The sequence below is a fragment of the Aethalodelphis obliquidens genome, unplaced genomic scaffold (genome assembly GCF_003676395.1).
Source record: "Aethalodelphis obliquidens isolate GAN/ISIS:26980383/991018 unplaced genomic scaffold, ASM367639v1 scaffold118, whole genome shotgun sequence".
NCBI classification, from domain to species: domain Eukaryota; kingdom Metazoa; phylum Chordata; class Mammalia; order Artiodactyla; family Delphinidae; genus Aethalodelphis; species Aethalodelphis obliquidens.
This window is the reverse complement of record NW_020838062.1, coordinates 2,353,798-2,374,314: the sequence shown is the minus strand read 5'-3', so window position 1 is coordinate 2,374,314 and position 20,517 is coordinate 2,353,798. Positions and strand designations below refer to the sequence as shown.

The window sequence follows — 20,517 nt, the reverse complement described above, 5'->3', positions numbered from 1 at the left end:
GGATCAAGACATCGATGACATGCAAATTATATTTTCGGAAACAAAACCTGGAAGCATGGATCACGTGATAGGCAGAATGACTGTTCCACAGGATTCTGACCGCTTGGGCACCAGCCTTAATGAGCAAGGTGAAAGTCCTGCCTGTCGGTACACATCTGGAGGAATGGGTTCGGACGTGCGGTTGGGGGCACCTCTGAGGGTTAAGAGATGCATACGCAGAATTCCTGTCAGAGTTGATGGGATCAGGGGTGTTTAAATGGGAGAAGAGTTGACAGAGGAAGAACCCAACACGTGTATTTACCGATTTTAGGGGCTGGCATATAAAAGAGGGATTACAGATTACCAGTGGGTGATGGTTAAAGGGAACAGGCTGTAAGTCAGCTGAGGAATGCATTTCCCCAGACAGAATGGGCTTTTAAGGGACTGAGCTCTTGGTCACTGCAAGAGTTCAATAAGGACTGTCGACGATGAAAGGAAGGATGGGCCCGAAAGAATAAAATCTCCTTCATTCGATCTGACAGGCCTAGAATTGCACACTCGCTGTGCATGCATAGTTTCTAGATAATGCTGTTGTTTTCTCTTTAGATTTGATACTTCTTAAAAGTATTTGCTTCTGTAGAGAAAACTTTGATACTCCTTAAAGTATTTATTTGCTTTTGTAAAGAGAGTGGCTTCAGGTAATAGGAGAAAATAAATCACACAGCCAAATACACCAAGTTATTACACCTATAAAAGGAAACCTTAACATTTACACATGAAATATCTTACCATTTATTATAATTGTGTACATTAATGAGTTAAGCAAGTATGATTAAAAATTCTAGGCAAATAAAAAGAAGCGAAAGAATTCTGTGCCATTTAAACATGAAAGAGACTTTTTCAGATTGGAGTCAATATCTTGCATGTTGGTTCTAAAACTCTCTTAAAGGCAGAGTGTATCTAGAAGGCAGGGAAGCCAGCCTATCTTGCACCTCTTGATCCTGCCAAGACTCAGGGGTGCTGCCTCCCACCCAAAGGCACGACCTTTCTTTCCCTTTCACTCATTCATTCAGCACCTACGTGTCAGTCCCTACCGTCTTGAGGAAAACCAGCTCATGTTTTGTGCGAGTACATGGCCAGTTTTCCACTCCACAGCAAATCTGACGCACATCTATGGAAATAAATGGAACATTCCTCTCTGATCATTTGGCAGGAAGAAGAAGTCCACCAGCCAACGTGCACAGGGCTCAGAAACTGGAGAGAGATGGAGAGGCACTTTCTAATTAAACCAAGAGAAAACGCCCTCATTTTTCATCATAAAAACTGTCAGGTTGTCCTTTCGAGGAACTTACACAGCGATGCTGGTCCCAAAGGCAGAGGGGCCCAGTCGAACCTGAGCAGAGCATCAGCTGACTGCACGAATGGGCCTGCATCTGTCCAGCTGGCCGACAGGTATCCCTGTTCCAAGTACTGGGGTCTCAGTAGTTGCCACTAGCATGGGACAGAGTCTGGACTGGAAAATGGGAGGTCACTGAGGGCCCTGTGCCCAGATCCGCTAGCCTACTGGAGCTTCCCCTGGGTTGACAAGCTCGTCTTTGGGAAGGTCTGTGAGTCAAATCTGTTCCCAGATGAGAGTATTTCAGTTCAGAAGTGTTTTCATGGAAAAGGGAGGTGAGAGGACCAGTTTGGCCCTTCTGGTATTTTATGGGGACCCAGGATGCCCAGAGGAGGGGTGCAATTCCCCACCTTCCCCTCTTTGTAAAAGTGTGCGTCCAGGTGTCACCTCCACACAGTGCTTCACATATACTCAGCATTACCGTTACTGGAGAGGGCATGGGTGCTAGAGAGCGTTACATGGGTGCGCTGTGCACAACGCAATGACCGCCTCCCCGAGCCTCAACGTCCTCACTTGCAAACTGCGGAGAAGAACACCCTCTGTACACGATTAGCATGGGGATTAACGCCACCACCTTGTGATGATGCCTGGTACGCAGTAAGGCCTCAAGAGACGTTAGCTGATTTTCTCCCTTCATAATCCTGCTGGAGTCTATAGACCCTACAACTTGCTTTAGGGGATTTCTGTGTAAAGTTTAGGGATCGGACACTGAGGGCAAAGGTATTAATCAGCCAGCAAGGTTCAGACACAGATGCCCCTTTGGTCAGTAGCCTCTTAAGAATCACATCCTACAGAATTTAAACCTAACGTGTAAACTTTCTAATACACGTCCACATGCCTGCAGCACAAAACGCAACTACACTGAAAGGTAGGTAGGTAGGAGGTCGTTAAAATCTGCTATATAACTCAATCAAAAGCAACTAACTAGTTGTAAAAGTATATGGAAAGTTTAAAAAATATATACGGCAAATAGACAAGCTGAACGTTAGCCTATGTCAATCCCTAGCATTCAGCGTCTGCAATTTACCCACCAGGGATCGTCAACAGTCTTTAACCCCTCAGAAGCTTCAGGAGGTCTGCTGCTTCTGTCAAGTCCCAAAGGTACACTCAGAGCTGTGAACCAGAATGTGATCTGCTCTCTGTCCCAAGAGTCAGGATACACCGCACCCCGCGCTCTTGTCCGTGACTATCGTACCAGGCCACCTAAACGCATCAGGAAGCTGACCAGTCTGAGGGAAGCCAAAATGGAATTACTGTTCAATCCTCTTTGCTTGAGCCGGAAGTAACATAATGGATGGGAAGTGCTTTCTAAGCTCTAAAAAGCCACACACACAAGTAATTATCATAACATCATTAAGATATGCTACTGGATGTAAGCAAGTTCAACTTAAGAAGAGCAAAAACGTGAAGCAATCACATGGAGGAGAGAGGAAGTGAGGGAAGAAGAGTCAGCAACTTGGGGCTCGTGGGGACAGTCAAACTTGTCCAGGAGTTACCAGCTTCTTCTTAGCCTGGAGGAGCTAAAAGGAAATAGAAGTGTCCATGAGATTGGAAACACACAGCCGATCCAGTGAGCAGTCAGAAGCCCTTGGCGAGGGGGACTGCTCCAGGCACCGGGAGGGACAGGCCAGGTCAATGTGTCTTCTGGAGAAAAGGCGGAACAGGCTTGTGGCTGGTGGAGGGCCCTGTTGGTACCGATCCCCACTGCCTTCAAGGGAGATATTCTGCTCTGTGCTTCTGGCTGAGGAGGGTCACTGGGCCCCGTGAAGCTGACACCGGGGTCGATCCCACGGGCTTTCAGCATGCAAACCTGACTTCAGGCAGAGTGCACAATGTGGCCCAGAGGCCGCCCAGGCGCCGGGACAGCACCATCATCTCCCACACACGCCTGTGTGTCCTGGCCTTTACCTGCTGCTGCTACCCAGCTGTGTATCTGTTTTACTGAATACCTCAGCTGAGGCCTGATCTGATGCTATGTGAGCAATGCTGGAGGCGACTCGAGGGAATGTGGCAGAGAGCCCCGGACCTGAATGTGAAGTCCTGGGTTGAGGTCCTGACTCTGCCATCTACAAGCCAGGTGTTTCCCCGTGTCCTTTCCTTTCTAGGTCTTTACTTCCTTGTTCCCAAATGAGGCTAACAACATAGGCCTGGCCAGCATTTCAGGGCAGCTAGAGGGCTTAGCTGAGCTGCTGCATGGAAGGTGCTTCTTGACAGGAAGAGACAATGACTCCTGCAACTTGGAAATGTCCATGGGGAGGGTCTTTATCTGCGCCACCTAAGACTTCAAAGTATCACAAGGCATAGGGACACAAGGACTCGGGGTCCCCTGAACATAAAGGCTAAGAGAGAGAGCACTGTCCCAGGTCAAGACTCAGCGAGAGACCAGAGCCCATTTCTGCCCTCTAGTAAGTTTCCAGCACGCACCTAGAAGAGCTTCTCATAGCATTTCCCACAGTGGATGGTGTCGCGGTGAATGAAGATCTGATCCAGAAGCTCACCCATCGGTTTACTGCAAATCCCACACTGAAAGAGAGAACAAGCTAGAGGTCGGCACAAGCGAAGCAACATAAGCGAGTGGAGCGGCTCCAAGCTGATCGCACATCCTGGACTTCGAAGCAGACGATTTAAAAATGGCTAACAGAGACAAAACCCAAACAAAAACAAAAAGAACCTGACAGGCAGAATGATCACACAGCGGTTAGGAGCCCACGTTTCAGAATTGGGCCTGCGTTTGAGCCCTAAATCCACTACTTATTAGCCAGGTGGGCTTGGGTAAGTTACTGAGGCTCCCTGAGCCTCCATTTCCCCATCTACAGGAGGGCTTTAACTGTGACATTGAAAGTCCAAAAGAAGGTGACATGAAGGCCCACTGAAAGGTAAAGCTATTTCAGCAGTCCAGCCGCTCCGGCGTGTCTCTCCAGCGAACGTCTAAAGGATGAGAACAGTCAGTCATCTGCAGCAGACCCTCCTGGTACGAGGAGTCAGAGTAGGGTGGCCTGCAGACAGTCTCAGCTAAGAGGAGACCAAGAGTCCCCATGTTTCTGAGACTCCAGCTGTCTCCAGGCCCAGCCTGGCTAAGGCTGCTGGCTTCCAGCTGAAAGCAGCGGAGAGCGGCCGCAAGGGTCCCCAAGTCCCTCTGCGGGTTCTCACCAAAGACCTCTCTAGTGGCTCTTTCTTCCGTTTTTCAGTTCCTATCTCCTGGCCATTTATTTTTTGAATTTTATTTTATGTACTTTTTTATACAACAGGTTCTTATTGGTCATCCATTTTATACACTTCGGTGTATACATGTCAATCCCAATCTCCCAATTCATCACATGACCACCCCCCACTGCTTTCCCCGCTTGGGATCCATATGTTTGTGCTCTACATCTGTGTCTCTATTTCTGCCCTGCAAACCGGTTCATCTGTACCATTTTTCTAGGTTCCACATATATGCGTTAATATACGATATTTGTTTTCCTCTTTCTGACTTAACTTCACTCTGTATGACAGTCTCTAGATTCATCGACGTCTCTACAAATGACCCAATTTCGTTCCTTTTGACAGCTGAGTAATATTCCATTGTATCTATGTACCACTTTTTCTTTATCCATTCGTTTGTCAATGGGCATTTAGGTTGCTTCCATGAACTGGCTATTATAAATAGTGCTGCAATGAACATAGGGGTGCATGTGTCTTTTTGAATTATGGTTTTCTCCGGGTATATGCCCAGTAGTGGGATTGCTGGGTCATATGGTAATTCTATTTTTAGTTTTTTAAGGAACCTCCATACTGGTCTCCATAGTGGCTCTATCAATTTACATCGTCACCAATAGTGGAAGAGGGTTCCCTTTTCTCCACACCCTCTCCAGCATTTACTGTTTATAGATTTCTTTTTTCCCGGTACACGGGCCTCTCACTGCTGTGGCCTCTCCCGCTGCAGAGCACAGGCTCCGGATGTGCAGGCTCAGCGGTCATGGCTCACGGGCCCAGCTGCTCCACAGCATGTGGGATCTTCCCGGACCGGGGCACGAACCCGTGTCCCCTGCACTGGCAGGCGGACTCTCAACCACTGCGCCACCAGGGAAGCCCTGTTTATAGATTTTTTATGATGGCCATTCTGACTGGTGTGAGATGATACCTCATTGTAGTTCTGATTTGCATTTCTGTAATAATTAGTGATGTTGAGCAGCTTTTCATGTGCTTCTTGGCCATCTGTATGTCTTCTTTGGAGAAATGTCTGTTTAGGTCTTCTGCCCATTTTTGGATTGGGTTGTTTGTTTTTTTCAATATTGAGCTGCATGAGCTGCTTGTATATTTTGGAGATTAATCCTCTGTCTGTTGATTCGTTAGCAAATATTTTCTCCCATTCTGAGGGTTGTCTTTTCATCTTGTTTGTAGTTTCCTTTGCTTTGCAAAAGCTTTTAAGTTTCATTAGGTCCCATTTGTTTATTTTTGTTTTTATTTCCATTTCTCTAGGAGGTGGCTCAAAAAAGATCTTGCTGTGATTTATGTCAAAGAGTGTTCTTCCTGTGTTTTCCTCTAAGAGTTTTATAGTGTCCGGTCTTACATTTAGGTCTCTAATCCATTTTGAGTCTATTTTTGTGTATGGTGTTAGGGAGTGTTCTAATTTCATTCTTTTACATGTAGCTGTCCAGTTTTCCCAGCACCACTTACTTAAGAGACTGTCTTTTCTCCATTGTATATCCTTGCCTCCTTTGTCATAGATTAGGTGACCATAGGTGCATGGGTTTATCTCTGGGCCTTCTATCCTGTTCCATTAATCCGTATTTCTGTTTCTGTGCCAGTACCATATTGTCTTGATTACTGTAGCTTTGTAGTACAGTAGGAAGTCAGGGAGTCTGATTCCTCCAGCTCCGTTTTTTTCCCTCAAGACTGCTTTGGCTATTCGGGGTCTTTTGTGTCTCCATACAAATTTTAAGATTTTTTGTTCTAGTTCCGTAAAAAATGCCATTGGTAATTTGATAGGGATTGCAGTGAATCTGTAGATTGCTTTGGGTAATATAGTCATCTTCACAATATTAATTCTTCCAATCCAAGGACACGGTATATTTCTCCATTTGTTTGTGTCATCTTTGGTTTCTTTCATCAGTGTCTTACAGTTTTCTGCATACAGGTCTTTTGTCTCCCTAGGAAGGTATATTCCTAGGTATTTTATTCTTTTTGTTGCAATGGTAAATGGGAGTGTTTCCTTCATTTCTCTTTCAGATATTTCATCATTAGTGTATAGGAATGCAAGAGATTTCTGTGCATTAATTTTGTCTCCTGCAACTTTACCAAATTCATTGATTAGCTCTAGCAGTTTTCTGGTGGCATCTTTAGGATTCTCTATGTATAGTATCATGTCATCTGTTAACAGTGACAGCTTTACTTCTTCTTTTCCGATTTGGATTCGTTTTATTTCTTTTTCTTCTCTGACTGCCATGGCTAGGACTTCCAAAACTATGTTGAATAATAGTGGCGAGAGTGGACATCCTTGTCTTGTTCCTGATCTCAAGAGGAAATGCTTTCAGTTTTTCACCATTGAGAAAAATGTTTGCTGTGGGTTTGTCATATATGGCCTTTATTATGTTGAGGTAGGTTCCCCCTCTATGCTCACTTTCTGGAGAGTTTCTTATCATAAATCGGTGTTGAATTTTGTCAAAAGCTTTTTCTGCAACTATTGAGATGATCATATGGTTTTTCTTCTTCAATTTGTTGATATGGTGTATCACTTTGGTTGATTTGTGTATACTGAACAATCCTTGCATCCCTGGGATAAATCCCACTTGATCATGGTGTATGATCCTTTTAGTCTGTTGTTGGATTCTGTTTGCTAGTATTTTGTTGAGGATTTTTGCATCTATATTCATCAGTGATATTGGTCTGTAAGTTTTTTTTGGAGTATCTTTGTCTTGTTTTGATATCAGGGTGATGGTGGCCTCATAGAATGAGTTTGGGAGTTTTCTTTCGTCTGCAATTGTTTGGAAGAGTTTGAGAAAGATGGGTGTCAGCTCTTCTCTAATTGTTTGATAGAATTCACCTGTGAAGCCATCTGGTCCTGGGCTTTTGTTTGTTGGAAGATTTTTAATCACAGTTTCATTACTTGTGAGTGGTCTGTTCATATTTCCTATTTCTTCCTGGTTCAGCCTTGGAAGGTTATACCTTTCTAAGAATTTGTCCATTTCTTCCAGGTTGTCCATTTTATTGGCATATAGTTGTCTGTAGTAATCTCTTATAATCCTTTGTATTTCTGCAGTGTTGGTTGTGATTTCTCCTTCTTCATTTCTAATTTTATTGATTTGAGTCCTCTCCCTCTTTTTCTTGATGAGTCTGGCTAATGGTTTAACAATTTTGTTTATCTTCTCAAAGAACCAGCTTTTACTTTTATCAATCTTTGCTAATGTTTTCTTTGTTTCTATTTCATTTATTTCTGCTCTGATCTTTATGATTTCTCTCTTTCTGCTAACTTTGGGTTTTGTTTGTTCTCCTTTCCCTAGTTCCTTTAGGTGTAACATTAGATGGTTTATTTGAGATTTTTCTTGTTTCTTGAGGAAGGCTTGTATAGCTATAAACTTCCCTCTTAGAACTGCTTTTGCCGCATCCCATAGGTCTTGGACCATTGTGTTTTCATTGTCATTTGTCTCTAGGTATCTTTTGATGTCCTCTTTGATTTCTTCAGTGATCTCTTGGTTATTTAGTAACATATTGTTTAGCCTCCATGTGTTTGTGTTTTTTACATTGTTTTCCCTGTAACTGATTTCTAATCTCATAGCGTTGTGGTCAGAAAACATGCTTGATATGATTTCAGTTTTCTTAAATTTACTGAGGCTTGATTTGTGACCCAAAATGTGATCTATCCTGGAGGATGTTCCGTGTGCACTTGAGAAGAAAGTGTAATCTGCGGTTTTTGGATGGAATGTCCTATAAATATCAATTAAATCTATCTGGTCTGTTGTGTCATTTAAAGCTTGTGTTTCCTTATTAATTTTCTGCTTGGATGATCTGTCCACTGATGTTAAGTGAGGTGTTAAAGTCCCCCACTATTATGGTGTTACTGTCGATTTCCTCTTTTAGAGCTGTTAGCAGTTGCCTTATGTACGGAGGTGCTATGTTGGGTGCATATATATTTATAATTGTTATATCTTCTTCTTGGATTGATCCCTCGATCATTATGTCCTTGTCTCTTGTAACATTCTTTATTTAAAAGTCTATTTTATCTGATATGAGTATTGCTACTCCAGCTTTCTTTTGATTTCCATTTGCATAGAATATCTTTTTCCATCCCCTCACTTTCAGTCTGAATGTGTCCCTAGGTCTGAAGTGGGTCTCTTGTAGACAGCATATATCTGGGTCTTGTTTTTGTATCCATTCAGCAAGCCTGTGTCTTTTGGCTGGAACATTTAATCCATTCACATTTAAGGTAATTATCGATATGTATGTTCCTATTACCATTTTCTTAATTGTTTTGGGTTTGTTCTTACAGGTCCTTTTCTTCTCTTGTGTTTCCCACTTAGACAGGTTCCTTTAGCATTTGCTGTAGAGCTGGTTTGGTGGTGCTGACTTCTCTTAGCTTTTGCTTGTCTGTAAAGCTTTTGATCTCTCCATCGAATCTGATGATATCCTTGCTGGGTAGAGTAATCCTGATTGTAGATTCTTCCCTTTCATCACTTTAAGTATATCATGCCACTCCCTTCTGGCTTGTAGAGTTTCTGCTGAGAAATCAGCTGTTAACCTTATGGGAGTTCCTTTGTATGTTATTTGTCGTTTTTCCCTTGCTGCTTTCAATAATTTTTCTTTGTCTTTTTCTTTAATTTTTGCCAGTTTGATTACTGTGTGTCTCGGCGTGTTTCTCATTGGGTTTATCCTATATGGGACTCTCTGCATTTCCTGGACTTGGGTGGCTATTTCCCTTCCCATGTTAGGGAATTTTTTTTTTCTGCTTTAAAATATACTCTTTATTTTTTTCAATTATAAAAATAATACATTATCTAAACAGATAGCTTAGGAAGCACAAAAATCCACCCAGGTAAACGACAACAAAAGCCCCTCCATCCCACCAGCCAGAGATAAGCGCTGCTGGTGTCTGTGACCAAGGTGCACCTGAGGCCGTGCACCGTGTACAGATGATGCCTTTTAAGTCTGGGCAGAAGACAGAAGAACTCACACTAGAAGGCAGGCTGCATGCAGTAAGGCTCCAAAGTTTCTGCACGTAGAACGGTGGCCTTAAAGTCTCCTCCCCTTGACCATTTTTGATGCTGCAGAGCCCCACCCACCCGGGGACACAGGAAGAGCTCGTCCCGGCTTCCTGGGGACAGGGCTGGTCTCTGCTCCTCTCAGCCAGACGCCCATGTCCATGGTGACATGAGATGCCCCAGGGCTCCACGGGGCATAGCGGGGACCTGCGGGTAGGGACCCCGAGACTGTGGGTGCAACTGTGCATTCCAGAGCGGGCACCAGGAGACAGGACTGAAGTCCCAGCTCTGCCGCCCACTGCCCTTGGACCAGGCAGTCTCTTGGGCCTCAGTTTCCTCGTCTATAAAATGGGAATAACGCCTACCTCATGGGCTCCTGAAGGGACTAAATAAAACATGAGAAGCAGGTCACAGCACTGGTACATCTCAAGGGTCAATAAATGTCCAGTACCCATCGCTCCTTCCCATTAACCTGCTTCGTGTCAACCCTGTGGCTCTCATTTTTTAAAAAACCGTCCCTCTGAGCACTGACCAAAGCCTGGGGGGGTAAAGGTGAGGTTTATCATATCCAGAGCCAACCCGAGTCTAGATCCAGCCAGGCCTGCCAGATGACGAGAACCCGTGAGCCTGGGGCCTGGACCCTGGACCAGAGAAGAGCAGCCCGGTGAGGACTCTGCCAGGGCCACGTTCATGCTGCAGAGCAGACAGGGCCCAACAAAGGACGGGCCTATGTGGAGGGGCCCCGTGGGGGGCATCGAGGCCACCTGGCAGACCTCGGGGGAAGGAAGCCCTTTCAACGGCCAAGCTGGAACCCTCCCTGCAAAACAATGAATCCCCCATCATTGTTTTGCCCTTAATCACATTTTTAAACACTTAACATATGAACATCTGTTCCCTGATGTTTCGTCTTTGTGCGTCTGTCATCCTCAAGATGAAAGTCTGGAACCTTCTGCACTAATTTTAAAGTCGGGCTGGATGTTTAGTAATGAACAAAGCTGCTTAAATTTCCCTCTAATTCTGTCTAAGCCTTCATGAAGTTTATCATAAGTAGGGTCATCATAAGGGAATTTCTGAATCATTCCAATCAACGATTCTAAGACCTTCATCTCTTTGCTGTCTTTCTCAGTGGCCCAGCCATGCAGGAGACATCTCCACGCAAAAGCAAAACCTTGGGAGCACCCGATCTCAGATCCGATTTTAGCTCCATGTAACATGCCATACTGTCTTCCTTCAATCATACCCAAACTACTTCCTTCTTCATAGCCTTCCTGATAACCTTCCCCATGAAACTGGGCTTCCCATCACATCTCAGGAGACTAGCAAGGAGAAACGTCATCAGATGATCACAAAATGTACCGTGACTGTGGCTCTAACTTTGAAGGCCCAGCTGTGTAATTGGCACCATCATAACCTCTCATCCGCCATCACGATGGCGTCGAACATGTCCTGACTCCCGGCCATGGCGGCAGCCAGCCCGCCCCCAACCCCCACCCCCTCGAGTTCCAGCGCCACGCGCTGCGGCCGCAGACCCACGAGGCTCGGGCACGGACGCCGGGAAGTTTTTGACTATAATTTCTTCAAGTATTTTCTCCGGTCCTTTCTCTCTCTCTTGTCCTTTTGGGACCCCCTATAATGCGAATGTTGTTGCGTTTAATGTTGTCCCAGAGGTCTCTGAGGCTGTCTTCATTTCTTGTCATTCTTTTTTCTTTATTCTGTTCCGCAGCAGTGAATTCCACCATTCTGTCTTCCAGGTCACCTATCTGTTCTTCTGCCTCAGTTATTCTGCTATTGATTCCTTCTAGTGTAGTTTTCATTTCAGTTACTGTATTGTTCATCTCTGTTTGTTTGTTCTTTAATTCTTGTAGGTCTTTGTTAAACATTTCTTGCATCTTCTCGATCTTTGCCTCCATTCTTTTTTCGAGGTCCTGGATCATCTTCACTATCATTATTCTGAATTGTTTTTCTGGAAGCTTGCCTATCTCCACTTCATTTAATTGTTTTTCTGGGGTTTTATCTTGTTCCTTCATCTGGTACATAGCCCTCTGCCTTTTCATCTTGTCTGTCTTTTGTGAATGTGGTTTTCCTTCCACAGGCTGCAGGACTGTAGTTCTTCTTGCTTCTGCTGTCTGCCCTCTGGTGGATGAGGCTATCCTCCTGGTCATTTTTTCACTGTAAGTTTATCAGCCCTCTGTGATTCTAGTTACTGTAGACCAGGACTTGAACCTCAACTTAGCCAGCTAATGGTGCTGATCCATTTAGGGGGTCACCTCTGGGAACATAGGAAAAAAATCAACAATCTGGGCTTGCAACATGCCTCACACTGTGGAGAACAGGGACCCTAAAAGGTTGTTGTGATGCTGTGGCCATAAGTGTCTGCTCTTTCTTCCTAAATATAACAAAACAAACTAGTATTCCATTTTATTTATTTATTTTAGTATTTATTTATTTTAATGTTCCTTTATTTATTTATTTCGGCTGCACCAGGTCTTAGTTGCGGCACGCAGGATCTTTAGTTGCGGCATGCGGACTCTTAGTTGTGGCATGTGGACTCTTAGTTGTGGCATGCGGACTCTTAGCTAAGGCATGCATGAGGGATCTAGTTCCCTGACCAGGGATTGAACCAGGGCCCCCTGCATTGGGAGCGTGGAGGCTTACCCACTGGACCAGCAGGGAAGTCCCCTACAAACTAGTATTTTAAAATGTTATGCCAATCTAACAAAGGTAAGATAAACCTACAGTTAAGGATAGTGACAGATTAGTTTATACAAATGAACTTGAGCAATGGAATGGCATATCCTGGGAGGCTGCAGGGTGTAGCTGAGACAACACTGGCTCTGATATCGGAACCGGGATTTCCACCCTCGGTTCTGAGCAGCTGTGTGATCTTACGAAAATAATATCCTCTTCACCTCTGTGCTCATGGACCCCAGGGGTGGCTCTCAGGCACCCTGCCCACATTCCAAGAATTCCCCAAGAATATCAGGCCTATTTTGCCACAACTCCAAGTTCCCCAGCCCTGTGTGAGCTCCAATCAGGCAAGTTTAAAATCCCTGCCGTTCTGTGCCTCCTCCTCCCAGGCCTGCCAGCCTCCTGCCTGCCTCTTCATCCCTATTCCCTCTGTACGCACGATGGAGACCTGTTTAGCCACCTGGAAAATACCCTTGGACACCTCTTCACCTCTGACTCTGGACCCACCTCCCTCACAAAGCCTTCCTGGGACCCCAACCCACTCCAACTGCACCCTTAACCCAACACTTGGCTCTGAGAGACCAAATGTGCCCAGAGTTGCTTAGGTCTGAGACTCCCGTAATTTTGCTCTCTGTTTAACAGGGGTGCCCTGTAATTAAAGTATATAACCAAAAATTGACAAAATATTCTAGATCTCTAGAACTTACTTATCTTGGGTACCTGACACGTTGCACCCTTTGACCATCACCTCCCCATTTCCCCCTCCCCAGCCCCTGGCAACCACCCTTCTACTCTCTTCTATGGGTTTGGCTGTTTTAGATTCCTCACATAAGTGGTACTAGGTAGTATTTGTCCTTCTGTGTCTGGCTTACTTCACTTAGCACAATGTCCTCCACGTTCATCCATGTTGTTGCAAATGGCAGGATTTCCTTCTTTCTTTAAAGGCTGAATAATATCCCATTTTGTGTATATACCACATTTTATTTTTTTAATGTATTTTTGGCTGCGTCGGGTCTTCGTTGCTGCGCATGGGCTTTCTCTAGTTGTGCAGGTGGGGGCTGCTCTTCATTGCAGTGCATGGGCTTCTCATTGCGGTGGCTTATCTTGTCGCGGAGCACAGGCTCTAGGTGCACGGGCTTCAGTAGTTGTGGCACGTGGGCTCAGTAGTTGTGGCTCATGGGGCTCTAGGGCACAGGCTCAGTAGTTGTGGTGCACGGGCTTAGTGGTTCCGTGGCATGTGGGACCTTCCCGGACCAGGGCTCGAACCCATGTCCCCTGCATTGGCAGGCGGATTCTTAACCACTGCGCCACCAGGGAAGTCCCTATATACCACATTTTCTTCAGCCATTCATCAGGCAACGCACAATCAGGTTGCTTCCATGTTTTGGCTATTGTTAACAATGCTGCAATGAACAGAGAATACAGACACCTCTTTGAGATCCTGATTTCAATTCCTTTGTGTATATACACAGAGGTGGGATTGCTGCATCATCTGGTAGCTCTATTTTTAATTTTTTGCCTAGCTTTGGTGTCAGGATAATGCTAACTTCATAAAATGAGTTTGGAAGTGTTCTTTCTTCCATTTCTGGAAGGGTATAAAAAGGATTGGTATCAATTTTTCTTTAAATGTTTGGTAGACTTGCCTGTGAAGACCCAGCCTTGAGTTTTTCTTTGTTGAGAGGTGTTTGGTTACTGAGTCAATCTTCTTATTTATTATTCGTCTGTTCAAGCTTCCAATTTCTTCTTGGTTCTGTCTTGGTAGGTTGTATGTTTCTAAGGATTTATCCACCTCTTCTAGGGTGTCCAATTTATTGGTATGTAATTGTTCATAATAGTTTCTAATAAGTTTTCATGTAAGTCCAGGAATCGGGGAAACAGAATGTTCTTTGCCAAATGACATGTCACAGTCTCTCCCTGCAGCACTCCTGAGTCAATTCTGGATCCACGCAGATGGAAGAGCTTCCCACCACGTGGCCTTTTGTTCCCTTCCTCCAATGTTCTGGGCCCCTCTCTACCTCGGCCACTGCTCTGGCCAGACTCTATGTGGACAAGCAGCCTCAGCATTGCCTGGAAACTTGTTAGAGAGGCCAATTCTCAGGTCCCACCCAGACGTACTGAGTTAGATACTGGGCTGGGGCCCAGCACTCTGTGTATTAACAAGCCCTTCAGGGGCTGGTCAAGTGTGAGATGCACACTCCAGAGTGAGAACTGCTGCTCTAGATCTCGTTACAACCAACAAGTCATACACCCCACTGCTTGACTTCCATGTCCTCCAGCTTATTTGGCTGGCCTCTGCCACCGCTGGAAGCTCCATTACTGGACCAGCTCACCGCCTCACTGTTACTGTTCCGTTGCACACAGACCAAACCCTGCCAACTCACCTGGCATAATCTCCGCCCCAGTAAATGCAACTGCCCCTGCTTCACCCTTGTGGCTGAGCCTGGCTAGGGAACAACACAGTACATGCTGACCGGTCTCCATAGGAACGAATGAGCCCTCCCTTCAAGCGGGCTCTGCACAGCCCATCCACCCTCCCTGTCTCTGAGACAACATTTCACAGACTCCCCTTTCTTCTCGAGTGTCCAACACCCCTTGCCCACCCTCACTCATAGATGATCATGTTTTCTAATCGACTGAGAAAACAGAAGCAAGTACTGAAGTTCTTCATTCTTCCACCAGCCAACTTGGGAACCTCTCTGTATGTGACGCAGAGATTTGGCCTTTCCTATTCCTGCCATGTGTCAACTGGTACCCATCTTTCTCTCCTACAGACGTACATCATGATCACCATCAACATCTCTTTCTCCTGTGTCATCAGTGTCTGCTCACTACTGTATCGCTCCCATCTGCACCAACCCATGCCTGGCACCTCTGCCCCACTGTCTGCTTGCACTGCTCCCTTACAAAGCCAACCCATCAGGAGAGTCTTCCAGGCTCACTCTGTCCATTTCCACATGAGCCCACTCCAGTCAACCTTCTATCCCCCTCACTCCAGCAAAACTGCTCCAACTGAGGTCACAGATGACCACCATGCTGCAAAATTCAAGGTCAGTTCTCAGGCTTCATCCCATTTGATCTCTCAGCAACCACTGACAGGGTGACCAATGCAGTCTTCGGAGAAACTGTGTCACTTGGGGCATTGCACTCTGTGTTACTTCTCACCCTCCTCTGTGGACCCCCTCCTCTTCCCAACCTCTAAATGCTAGAAAGCCACAAGGCTCAGCGTCAGCCCCCCTCTCCACCCACTCACACCTTAGGTGATTTCATCAGGTCAGGGACGGCTCAGGGAAAAAGCATGCCCTGCGGACTCCCAGCTCCAGCCTTACCCTGGAACACACACATATCCAAACGACCATGTGAGCTCCTCACATAGCTCTCACTGAGGCATCTTCAATTTCACTCATCTCTGCCTTCCCTCTGCTCAAACCTGCTCCCCTCTAGTCCTTCCCTTCTCAGTAAAAGGTGCCACCATCCTTTCAGCTAATGGCCTGGGCCCCAAACTTTGCAATCTCCTTTGACTCCTCTCATTTTCTCATAGCCACAACCTACCAGCTCTATTTTCAAACAGTATCCCCGATCCAGGCACCATCTTGACATGTCCCCTGCCAACTCCCTAATCAAGTGACTGCTTTCTCTAGCTTGATCTACTGCAGCAGTTTCCTAACTGATCTCCCTTTTCCCATTCCTGCCCCTCTACATTCGCTCCTTCACCTAGCAGTCAGAGGGATCCTTTGAAAAGCATGAGTCAGACCCTGTCTCTCCACCACCCAAACCATCCAGTAGGTTCCAACTGCATTCAGAATAAAACCCAAAGTCTCTCTGTGTCCTGAAAGGCCTGCATGGTCCAGTTCTTAGCCATCCTTTAGACTTTATCTCCTACCACTCACCCCTCACTCATGTCATTCCAGCCATGCGAGCTAAACTACTCCATGCTGCTGCCCCAGGGCCTATGCACTTGTTGGCTGTCTGCTGGGAATAGTCTTTCCCCAGAAGAATGCTTTTGTTTCCCTCAAAGTATTAAGCACATAGTACTCCTTTTGACTTGGGAGCCCATTCAGCTCCCAGTTCTGCACAGCCTTTGAGATGGAGCACATTCATACAGAGATAAAGCCTTCTCCACACCGTCTGCACCCATAAAGGCTCCCCAGCTCTGGATGACGTTCTCAGCAACACCACCTGTCTTCCTTACCTTAAAGCAATAGTCATGGCAGCAAAGGCCGAGATGTTCCAAGGTAATCTTTGGACAGTCTCCGATCTCCTGGTTGCAGTAAGTACAGACCCCTCCACTTGTTCTGGGAAATGAAAAACAAGAATCCGCGGTCAGGCTGGTACGCAGACTATTGCTGTGGTCTGACGCAGCCAGGCTTAGGCTGCTGCCAGGATTCCCAGCCTGCCATCTTTTCCTGTGCTGTGAACTGGCCACATAGCCTTGGGCCAGACTGGACCGCAGCCCACTGTAGACCGTCACACTGTTTCCAGAAACCAGTCCTGTGTCTTCACGCTACTCTCTATCGTATGTTTGGACACCACGATCTGATGCTTATTCCAGGCAGCTTGCTTGCCTCTGTCCCTCTGCCTAGCACATCTGCCTGGGGGGCTGTTCCCCCCTAGAGTAGGAAGACATACGTCTTCTCCTACAGGAGACGCGTCTCTGTATGCTCCACCTGGCCCCTTGTCTTGATGGCCCTTCTCTTCATGCCTGGGAGCACTGAGTCCTACCTGGGGCACCACAGAGGCAGCATGGGTCCAAGGACTATCACAAAATCAGTGCGGCTGTAGAGCCTGCTGGGGCCTCATACTGAAGTCCTAGACACCGACTTATAGATTGAGTATCTCCCCAGTTCCAGGATCCCTGCCTTTGTTCCTCAAGTCACCCCCTGGTTTTCCTCCTCAGACAGAACCTGTCCAAAGTCCCTGCCTGCCTTGCTGCTGGTCCAGGGCTCGGGCTCTTGACAGTGTTGCCCTCGTCACAGCCCTGTTCCTCCCTCCTATTTTGCCACCACCAGTCCCAGCCCACAGTTAGTCAGATGGCAGAGTGGAAACACCCCTTACCTGGGAGTACTCAGGGCCCTGGGGTTTAGCCCTAGCTCTGCCACTAACTCACTGTTTTTGCCCTTTGGTCTTAGCTGGATTCAAAGGCTTTCATTGCCACAAGTGTGACAGCCCGATGAGGGAAGCAGTGCCCTATGCTGTGGTGTGACACATCCCATCTGGAAATGGACCAGAAGTAGCAAAGCGGCAGACGAAAGCAAATGGACTTTCAGCGTGTAAATCTCCCTCACCTGCTTCTCCTTCTGGAGACCTGTGAGCTCCCTGGTAACACAGCAGACTTACCTCTCAGAGTATGGAGTACTGTCATGTGGGAGTTTCTTCTCCATGTTGCGTGAGTCCTCAATGCTGCTGACGCTGCAGGGAGTGTGATGGGAGAGAGGAGAGCAGTCATGAGTGGAGAATGCTTTTCTGATTAATACATGACTCTGCATGACCAGCCATCATCTGTTATGCCAAATGAACTTGGTGCCAACGAGGCATAACTCTCTGGGGGCAAAGAAGACCTGCTGTGGTGAGGAAGACGAGAAGGGGGTGGCTAGGGTCTGGAGAACTGTCAGTTTCACGGACCAGTGGGAAAGGACCATGGCTTTTCTCCCCACATACGGCCCTCGGTTATAACGTGACAGTCGCCAGGGGCCCACTCACTGCAGGAATCAACTAAGAATGGGAACAAAAAAAACAAGGAAACATTCCAACATAATACTGTGCTGGGTTACACAGTGGAATTAGGGGTGATTTTTAATTTGTTTTTTTCCTTTTCACATCTTCATTTTTCAATAATATGACTTTTTATAATAAAAAATAATGATCAAAAAAACTATTTCCAGGGAAGGGCAACTAGCTACAAGCTCTGGGATATGGCTTAGTGAAGCTATCATGCTAACAGGAGCTGTGTGATGACCTTCTGAGGTTAAGTGACCTGCCTAAGGTCATGCTTGGAGTAAGGGGTGAGCCAGAATTTCAGCCCAGCTTCTGATTTCTTTTGAGATTTAAGCTTACCTCTAAGCCTCCTGGAAGGTAAAGCAAAAGGCGAAAACACGCTGGACTACACAACTCTAACTGCCCCATTAAACAAAATACTGGTGGGACTGGAAGAAGAAAAACCAGGAGATGGACAGAGTTCATAGGGGCAAACGCTAGATGGCGCCACAGCAAGGGGACTTCCCTGGCAGTCCAGTGGTTAAGACTCCGAGCTTCCACTGCAGGGGGCACAGGTTCGATCCTTGGCTAGGGAACTAATAAGATCCCACATGCTGCGTGGCATGTCAAAAAAAACCCCCAAAGAAACAAACAAAAACAAAAAACCACCTCCCTGAAAAAAGCTATAGAGACAGAAAATAGTGGTGGCCAGGGGCTGTGGCTTGTGGTGCTGGGGGCGCTGCTAATGGGTCTGGGGTTCCCTTTTTGTGTGATAAAAACGTCCTGGAATTGGATGGTGGTGATGATTGCACAACATTGTAAATATACCAAAAACCACTGGACTGTACACTTTAAAGAGTGAATTTTATGATATATTAATTATATCTCAATAAAGCTACTAGGAAAAATCACTCTAAGGAGTTACAAGTGAAGAAGCTGAGGCTCATAAAGGTTGAGCATCTTCTCCAAAATGACCCAACAAATGGGGGCTGAGCAGGCACTTGAATTTGACCCCTACGCCCATGATCATCATTCCGCAGCAGCAGTGAAAGCTGGTCTGGAGTCCCCAGAGGCCCAATCCTGAAATAAGGCCAGGATGCACCTCTCTGTTACTAAAATCCTCGCCCTAGCAGTGGGGTGATGGACGTGTCATAAAAAAAAAAAAATCCCAGGAATACACTGTCTCAGTGTGGGTTAGTTTTCAGCTGAGGTGGCATCCGGAAGCAAGCAATGTGTGTTCAGATGAGGCAACCTGGCATGCTGGAAGGAGCGTGCGAGCTGAAGAGAGGAGCCCTGAGTTCTGGAACACGATGGAATTAACTAGATGGTTCTTAGGGGCCTCACCAGCTCTATCATGAGTGATGCTCTCAGGATTTCACAAAAGCAAGCCTGTAGTCTACCGAGAAACAAATACAGGCAGAAACAGCTGGTGCTGGAAGTGGAGTGTAGGATGAGTTAATGACAAAAGGGGAGTGCAAAGGCACCGAGTCAGGCAGAACGTCTGGAAATGCATAAATCTTGTCCGTGAGCAATTAAATCATCTACCTATCCAATAAATGATTACACAGAAGGTACTCTGGGTGAAGTACTTAATGAGGTACTGGGGATGCAGGAATGAGGACAACACAGGGCCTGGCAGGAGAAGGCCGTGACATGGAAAGATCTGGGACTTCTCACCTGCTGTAGAATGAGGACAGTGGCTTCCCGGAAGATACCTCACCAGCATTCACGTACTCCTTCATAAAGAGAATCCCTTTGCTGTAGAAAAAAACCAGCAGAACTGAAAGAGGTATACTGGAAGATTCCAGGGGACTGGGCCTGACCCAAAGCAGGGGTCCAGGACAGGAAGGACCCCCATTTTGTTTGAAGGAAGTGCAGGAGCTCATGGGAATGCCTGGGTGCAGAGGTGCTGGTGCTGTAGCCCCCGGCGGGCAGCAGAAGCAGGGAACAGGAGCTGCTAGGCTGCTGAGCCCACTGTGGACTCGGGCTGAACTCAAAGCCCATGACTACAGCCTGCTGTGTGTGGATGTGAGAGCGCTAGCAAGATGCTCCCCGCAGCCAGTGGTGGGACGCTACCCTCCTGAGACCTCAATCCAGTGGACTTTCCATTCTCCTCTCTGACCACGTTTTGTTTCCCTTCTGCCTGGGACTGAGATCACCTCTAAGCCTCATCTTACACTGTCAAATCTCCAGTAGCAGTCCAACCTCTCCCTTCCCACTCTTGGAGCTCCAGGGTGAGCTCAGGAAGTTGCCTCACCCTGGACAAGCCCCTGGCAACTTTGGGAACAAGGTCTACCTCTCGTTGGGCTCACCATGACACCAAATTTGGCCCCATTTTCATGCTCTGCACTCCAGCCTGCTGGCTTGATGGCAGTAGGCGCTCCTCTGATCTCTCCTACACACACACACACACACACACACACACACACACACACACACACACAGTTCACTCAGCCTCCTTGTAATGGCTCCCTTCCTGCACTCTAAGCTGGCAGGTGAGGACAGAAGCTCAGGTGAGGCAGTGGTTATGCGCCTCTTCTCACAACAGATAACGTGAGAGAGACAGACATAGGCCCTGACCTCAAA

At 46.6% G+C, this 20,517-nt stretch overlaps 1 protein-coding gene across 8 annotated transcripts in view; it reads right to left on the bottom strand.

The window, feature by feature from the left end:
- The window catches only part of ZNF185 (zinc finger protein 185 with LIM domain), a 69,567-nt gene that overhangs the window by 11,050 nt on the left and 38,000 nt on the right, over nucleotides 1-20,517 (bottom strand). For 7 of the 8 annotated variants that reach the window (XM_027098060.1, XM_027098054.1, XM_027098057.1 and 4 more), the window contains 5 exons: nucleotides 19,609-19,689; nucleotides 17,575-17,646; nucleotides 16,430-16,532; nucleotides 3,800-3,898; nucleotides 632-2,895 (listed from right to left, as the gene is read on the bottom strand). In XM_027098060.1, the coding sequence (XP_026953861.1) occupies nucleotides 3,800-3,898; nucleotides 16,430-16,532; nucleotides 17,575-17,646; nucleotides 19,609-19,689 (355 nt within the window). In that variant the 3' untranslated portion in view covers nucleotides 632-2,895. Of the gene's footprint in view, nucleotides 1-631; nucleotides 2,896-3,799; nucleotides 3,899-16,429; nucleotides 16,533-17,574; nucleotides 17,647-19,608; nucleotides 19,690-20,517 lie in introns of those variants that run through there. The other variant, XM_027098055.1, reaches the window with a different exon arrangement.